General features: G+C 35.2%; 1 protein-coding gene across 1 annotated transcript in view; it reads left to right on the top strand.

Moving 5' to 3' along the window:
- TTC27 (tetratricopeptide repeat domain 27) overlaps positions 1-8315 on the top strand; it is a 142130-nt gene that overhangs the window by 128782 nt on the left and 5033 nt on the right. Inside the window, exon 17 of the mRNA XM_010581214.1 lies at positions 5368-5565. Within this exon, the coding sequence (XP_010579516.1) occupies positions 5368-5565 (198 nt within the window). The remainder of the gene's footprint in view (positions 1-5367; positions 5566-8315) is intronic.

Here is an 8315-nt window from a genome sequence, read left to right as displayed (position 1 = left end):
ATATCTGAGCTGATGGGCTTTTCACCTTGGTTCCTTGCTGTGCAGGGTTTGTCTTTAAGCAGAACTTGCCCCACCACAATGTTTGAGACATGAACTCTTTCAGTCTCTCACAGAGTACAATACTTACTACTGTAAAGCCAACCACGCACAGCATAACATTCTGTATGAATTAAATCTTTTGGGTTTGATATGGCTGAACGTTAAAGGGTCTCAAACTCCCTTTGCACTAAAAAGTGTCTTTGGAAAATAGACTTATATATAGTAAAGATTCATGTGTTTGGCAGCTACAATATTGTGGTACTGGTGGGGTCTGTGTGTTCACTCATGGAACATCTTGTAGATGGTTGCCTTTTTTAATGAATTTTTTTCTCAGTTGTTAATTTAAATAACATTTTTAGGGATGGTCTACTGTATTATTTTAATCAGATTGACAACTGACAGGAATAGAACTTTCTACGTGTATTTGTCCATTTTATATATTTTGAGATGATATAGGCTCCTATTAGTGTGTTTTGTCAAATTTTATGTAGGATATTTTATTAAAATATTTTGAGATATTGCTTGCACTGAGTTTCTATTTTTGTTGTATAACTCTTTTTTCATCTTGTTCTCATACAACTTTTATCATTTTTACAGAAGTATATATATGCTATGAATCCTAAAATTTTTTTTGCATCCCAATTTTAACTTTGGCTTCTGATATGTAAAGTGCTTTTGGGTTTCATCATAACTTCTAATAAAGTTTCCTCAATTAGAGGGATTTTGCTAGTTGGCCAAGAAAAACCTCAGAGCCTGATTAAAGAATTTCAGAAAGGCTTTAATCAATAATCTCACAAGGAAGAGAAGAGTATTCCCATAGCAAAACCAAAAAAAAGCACATAAAACTAAAAGCTTCTGCTGAGATTGGTTACAAAGCTCACCATTAATTTCGAGCCTCTCCCATTTGCCAGCTGGCCTGTTTTAAATAGAGATGCTCTATAACCATCTTGTGCAATTGTATTTTAACAAAGTAAAATCATGAAACATGAGTAAGTGGAAGCATACCTCTCTTTTTCCTTGCAACATAGTATGATCTTTTCTCAGGTTATGTTTAGTATTTGTAGTCATTGTAGATTTTAATCAATAGGCTATTAAGCTAGAAGACATAGTGGTGAGAAAGAAGGTAGTAATTTAAAAATAAATAAATAAAAATGCATGGGACTGGAAGAAACAAGTTGAGTGATTGATTCCAATTCTTTGTGAAAACAGAAAGCCAATCACTTTTAGCATAATCATTGTTGCAGAATACCCCTTGTGAAACTGAATGCATCAATTAAGAGCGTGCAATTGAATATATAATTTGAAATGTCCTTGGTCTGTGTAGTTACATCAGATTTTTTAATTTTATTTCAGCATAGTATGAAGTCATATTCATAAATCGCTAATTTCTTCTAATAACAGTAAGGCATTCATATCTTCATCTGTGATTTCTGTTAGGCCATTGCTGTCTTTTTGTGCCAGACTTCTGAGTACAGAATGCAGCTTTGGGAAATTTTGCTTCTAAGCTATTCTAGTTACTTAATGATGTCATCCTTGTGGCAAAGGTTCTGAGATCAGGATATCATGAGGCTTGAAGATATGTATGTACAGATTCTGCTGAGAGAGTTAAACAAGGAAAAGCTGAAGGGCTCTTTATAAATGAGCAACAATGCAATAAAAGATTACAGCAAAGGACATACTTTGAAAAGTCTGTTTCCTAGTATTTCCCTTAAATGTTTTAAGCATCTTTCTTACCTTCCCTCCTTAATGGTTCTAAAAATTCTTCAAATTTCCATATTCCTTTTAATATTCATGAACCTACTGAGAAATAGACCTTTAAAACATTTAACATAGATGTTATGTAATAAAACATAAAGGCTCACTAAATTATCTGTAGTTTCAGCTGTAGATCAGTCACTAAATAGGACCCAAGGAGAAAGCCTTACCTGTTGTAATCATCAATTTAGCCTCTGAATTATTAGTCTGAGGTGGTAAATATACCTGAAAGATTTCCGCAGCTGCTAATGATACTACTTTGCACCACCTGCATCCTTGTGGAGGCAAGCAATCTTTTTTACTTGGAAAGTTGCAGTTCTGTGAATAACAAAGTTATTTTGTGGGTGGAAAAGCTGTTTTGCTACATTGCTTTCAGAATCCAGATCTTCATCCTGTGCTGTCAAACAATATAAATTCAGAAGTATGGACAAATGGTTCCTCTCTGCAATTCTGTGTTCTTGAGAATCTAGCAAAGTTTTTCTGTTATCCTTTCCATCAAATATCATCCTCATTTCAGTGGTTCATATTGCCAGACTGTTTCTAATAAAAGGCTGCAAGAGCATGTTCCAAGGGGATTTTGAGGAGCGAGGGTAGGAATTAATAATTTCTGGAGCTCTCTTTCTTTTAAGTAGCTCACTAAAGACAATTGTCTTTATAATAAAGCTTTAATTTGGGAGGGGCATAGGGAAAGCTCACAGACTGCAGATTTGTCATTTTGGATCTGGTATCTGAGGGTTCTCTTCTTACTTAAGCACTGTCAAGTTTGATTAGTATTAGTGAAGCTTCTAAAAATGGTTTGACCAAGTGTATTTTTATGTGAAAGAAGCTGTTTGGAGGACAATTGTGGAATGAGATTCACTAATAGCAAACACAGCATTTAAAAATTATTGGGTTTGTTTCTAAGGTTTTGTCCCATGGTGGTTTTTGTTCAGTTTTTAGTACACACACATTATTCACAAAAGCAAAGGAGAAGGAGGAATGCAGGTGGTGTGATGTCATATGAAACACAAACTCTATGCACAGTGGACATATGGAGTCCAGTTCATTAAAAGAAGCATTTTAAAAAAAAAAAAAAAAAAGCTCTACTGCTTGTTTGGGATCCTGGGCAACAGAACATTGCTTTAGTAGTTTAGTATATATGGCAGTTTAAAATCTCTCGGAGATACAAATTAAAATTTAACACTTAAGACAACTGTCTAAAATGGAAAGCTCTGTTACACTGCTAATACTTTGTGATCATTAGCACAACTCACTTGCAATTTGAAATAGCTTTATTTAACAACTGGGCACAGCCAAGTAGCGTTAATGATTCATTACTGTTTAATGGACCCTTTAATCTGGGCCTTCACACTAGTTTTAACTGCTGTAGTGCTAAAGCTTACATGATGAATTACAAAAAAAGGAGATAGATTATTATGATGGAAGTGTAAGCAAAGCCTGAATTCTATGGGAATATGGGTAGTTTTTCAGTTGCTAAATCATACTGACTAAGGAAACTTTTTTTTTTCATGTATAAAAAAATATCATTGTCTTTAAAACTTGATAACTATATAGGATATTCATGTGAACTAACTTTTTGGACTTTGAGTAACAATTTTGTTAAACTGAGAAATTGATTGAGAAGTCATACATGTATGTATGAATCGTCAGGACCAGTTCTAGTTCCGTTTTAAAAGAAAACATAGTTTAATGTTTCTTCTTACATCTCTTTTATGTTTTTTTTATTACAATGCTGTAGTAATGGAAATATCAATATTTGCTGGTGTTTTTCTAGCAAATCATTATAGAAGACCTGATTCATTTAATGATAGGGTTTAGTCCCTTAGATTCCAAATCATGAATGTAATACAAATTTCAGAACTTTTGGATTATAAATAGGTAATCATATTTTCTATTCTCTTCAGTGACAATCCGAGCTTTTTAACAGAAAAGAAAAGAACGAACAGCCAGTTTGTCATATCATTTTATAAGGGCTCTACTGTTACAGTTTGGGAGAGAGAAGGGGGGAGCTGTTTAGCTGATGTTAAGATACTCCTACAATTTCACATTGATTCTGAAAAGATACCAGGGAGATGTATAATTTTTCTTTTCACCTTTTCTGTTACATAGATCTATTTCATATCAGCAGCCATTTTGATTTATTTGGGTTGTTTTGCCAAAGATTTCCTGTACCTGATAAAACTCAGTAATTAATTCTTGGGATGCATGTTAATTGAGTCATTCTATAGAAGAAAAGTTGTTTTAGGAAAATGACTTATCACAAATACTAAACTGCATATGTTTTTATTGTAAGTGTAATATATTTTGATACTGTCATAATTTTTGCATTACTTTCTGCCAGTTAACTACATCTTGGTTTGCGAGGATGCACCCCTGTCCTATTTTTACTAGAGTAGTGGTATATTTATGTGGTTTGGGGCTATTCACAGATCATCTTTGAAAATGGTTTTATTACTTTCTTGATATTAATATTGCTATTAATGTGATTTCATTGTAAGTATTAATATCACATGGACAAAAATGTTGACGAATTAAAGTTGCCAAATGATAGCCTCACAAGTTAGGAAGTACTAGCATGAAGGTGTTTGTATACCCTTTACTGGCTTATCTTGAATTGCAAGCCTTATGAGACTTCCATTTTGTTTTTATCATTATTTCTTCCCCAGTCTCTGTGTCTCATGCACTACACAGAACAGGTAGTTCTCATTTAATAAGCCACAGTTTTTCTGGGTTTTATTTTCTTCTAATTCACCATATGATCCAATGTCTTAATTTATATTTACTGTTTCTCAATTTTTTGAGAAGGAACTGAGGCACAGCAAAACTGTTTTATAATTTTCAGTGTCCAGTTTTGGACAAGAAGACTCATGTTTTTTTCAGGGACAGTTGGTATTGTGTAGTATTTCATACATGCAAAGCCCAGCTCCCATTGCGTTCACCAGCAGCTGCACATGCTCAGCATTTCTGCAGGTCAGATCACACATTCTCAAGCCAATGACTCAGAAAGTACAGCCATTAAATGAGTACTTGTAAAAAGTTTGATTGAACTGACTTGACTAGTAATTCACCAGAAGTGCATTAAACACAGAGTTTCTCAAGGTGGTATTCAGTTGCCTTCCAGTTTCTGTCTCATCCACTATACATCTTTCAGTTTCTGCAGGTAGTTAAATAGAGGTCCTGTAAACAACAGTGTCTTCCGTTACCTGAATTAATGTGGTTCAGCCTGTTTACTGATCTTCTTATAACTGTATTATAAGGTGAAAATATCTTTAGGATACTGCCACAATTTCCTATACAATTCTTTTTCACACTAGCCTGTCCCAGTAACCCAAATTTCTGTCTTAGCTCTTTGGCCTCTTTATCTTGACCAACCATAGAATCTTATAGATGAGGTTTAAATTTGTTGAATTACTCCCCTAATAATGTATTTCTTACTAAATTCTGTACTTGTCATGTGGTACTATATTTGTATTTTACTGAATCATTAATAGAGACTATATATTACAGATACCGTTTTATATACTGATGTTGATTTGAGTTGAAATAAAAACTCCTTCCTGCTGCTTTTTTAAGGTGCTGGCTATTCTGGTCAGAGCCGTAGTGGATGGTATGGCAGATCGCACTGGAGAGGTAGCAAGTGGATTGAAGGGGAAATTGCAAGAGCTCTTCGGCAGAGTAACTTCACGAGTGACAAATGATGGGGAGATCTGGAGACTTTATGCCCAACTTTATGGAAATGGACAGAATGATAGTGGTGAAGATATTGAAAAGGTAAATGTGTTGTGAGGTATACGTTTTTATGGATACACACTTCTGGTACAAACCTTGTGTTCTCTAACAAACTGTAGTGCTATAGTAAGACATGTTCTTGTTCCGGCCGTGTTTTGCTTTAGTGTTACTATAAGCTTATTTTCTGCTTTTCATGTTCCTACAGCACACACTTTTATTATTGAATAGGAGCAAGATGTTTTACATCAGGTTTTGCAGATTTTTAAAAAATCTCTCTTTTATCAGTATTTTATTTTAAAACATCCTATCATAGCATGTGTGCATTGTCTTGGATTTGTATTCTGAAACTTTTCTTGGCAGCAATCTAATGTCTATAATCTAATGGTGGTGGTGGTGTTTCTTTTTTTAAATTGGAGTCTTTGATTCTGAAGACAAGATATTGCTGCTTCTGGAAAAAAGTGGATCTTAATGGCATGATCCAGTAGCATCATATGTATAGCCATCTATATTCTTTGCAATCACTAAGGCAAAATGCATTTAAGATAGTCTGTACCACAGTTAGAGTTCCCAGAGAAAAAGTGCTTTGTCCTCCCTTAGCTTAAAATCGAATTAAATAATGCTATTTAATTCTTAATCTGTTGAACCACTGGTTTCTCTTTACCTGTCTCTGGTTTTGCTATGTTAACTTCCATCTCTTGCTCCTATCACTTCCCAGCTAATTGAGTTGATTGCATTTCCAAAATAACCACTCTGCGCTGCTAGAAGTGTTCTTTGTTGTATGCTAGAGTGTGCTTTTCATTGGTATTAAATTTCAAAAATACAAATAGCCTTGCACACTCCAAAAATACTTATGGGTTATCAGATCTTCAGTGACGCTGAAAATACACATTCAGTATGTTTCCTAATGGGGGAATGCCTTTGGCCTGGGCAAAAATGTCAGTCTGGAGGATTGCTCGTCACTTGATGTTAAGCGTATTAAGCAGATGGTTGGGCCTACAAATTGTATGCCTGTGGGGTTAAACTTATTATTATTTAGGCCTCGCTCACTGTCTTCCTCTTTATGCTCTGCTCTGTGAAATGCCTTGTTTAGTCATTGCCCGTGTGCATTTTACCTCCAATTCCTCCCTTTTTTCCTTCCCTATTTTTCTTTACAGCTGAACAATAAAAGGGATTTGGCCTATTTAGAATTCAGGAATACAGACACTGCAATATCCTGTAATATATCCTTAAATTCTTACTCAGACATGCAAAGTAGCAGAGGCCCTGTCTATACTATAAATGTAATCATTTCAGAATCTGGTTACATCACAGTATATTTCACTAACCCAGTTGAAAACATGGTTTCAATTTGTAGAGTAGACAGGACTTTAACTGTGTTTCCTAATCAGACTGGTTATGGAACGTGCTTACGGTCTAGCTTGCCCTGCAAAATGGAATGATGTTTATAAATATTTCAGGTATGCTTACGTGTGTATCCAAGTATCCTGGTATGACAGTACCATAGATATAGATCACAAAAGAGCAAAACTGCCTACAGCCACAGCTTATATTAATTTACAGTGTAAAAATTAATTTTTAATACATTAGATAATAACTGGTAGCTTTTCTGATACCATATTATAAAGTAAAAATGTTAAAAATAGTATTTATTGGCTTCACAGCCACAAGCACCATCATGTGTCAGTCAGATATTAAGTGAATATATCTGTAGAAAAATTCCAGATGTATTGTTGCAGTTTTCCACCCATATTTATTATGCAAAAGGTCAATGAATTCTGAAAGGGCATTATTGACTGTATGTGGCATCACAGGACAAAGAGATGGGAACAGATCTATCATAATGTCATGTACCTCCTTAGAAATATAGGGTTTGGCCTTTATTCCATATTTTAGTGCAGATTTAATTATATTTAACCAATTTTGTTCCTCACATTCCATTTGAAAGAACAACCTTGTATGTCTGGTTGTTGTAAAGGGTGGGTGGGTTGTTGGGTTTTTTTTACCTTTCTGCTGTGCTGCTGTATTTAATGCCATGAATCCCTAGAGTCTACAGTTACAATTCACATCAGTGCTTTGTAAATTGAATCAGACAGGATTTACAAGTTAGGAGTGTAAAACTATTGAAGTGTTGGGTTTGTGGTTTTTTTTCTTTAGCTTAGCATATATTTACTTTTACACTTTTATGTATCCGACCTGCCACCTCATTCAGTACTTCATTCTTTCCTATGCTGAATGCAGTCCAGTCCACCCCTTTCCCACCAAGGAATCTTTCCAACCTTCAGGTTTCCTGCTGATCCATACCCAGGCTATGAAACCCTTCTGTTCCTTGAACTTTCCCCGGCTCGTAACTGTTTCCTTCCAGGATAAATCCAGGTTCCAGAAGAACAAACAAACAGCCTACAAGACTTTGAATTCTTTCCCCTCCCTGACATCTGTCAGCAAAACCCCCCTAAATTGCTGCTCTGACTCAGACACGTGCAGACTGAAATCAGATTGCTGTAAAAACTGTTGTTCCTTCTCTTGGAAGTTCTTGCCTCTGCTGGCCAGAACCGCTACCCATTATAACCTAGGCTATTATGAAAAAAATTAATTTGCTCTGGTTTGACTTAATGTACATTTACTGCAGCATGAACAGTTCAATCATTAGTGCCATAGTGATTGGAACTCTGGTGAGAGAGAGAAGGTAGAAGCTTCTGGGGTCATGACCCTCAAATTTAATCTTTGGTCAGCAATCCAAAGTCTCTATTGTACTCATGTACGCATACTGCACTGAAAGTTGTTATTCCTTTATG

Source organism: Haliaeetus leucocephalus, unplaced genomic scaffold (assembly GCF_000737465.1).
Source record: "Haliaeetus leucocephalus isolate CR32 unplaced genomic scaffold, Haliaeetus_leucocephalus-4.0 Scaffold752, whole genome shotgun sequence".
In the NCBI taxonomy this organism is placed as follows: Eukaryota; Metazoa; Chordata; class Aves; order Accipitriformes; family Accipitridae; genus Haliaeetus; species Haliaeetus leucocephalus.
This window is presented reverse-complemented; position numbering and strand designations above follow the sequence as displayed.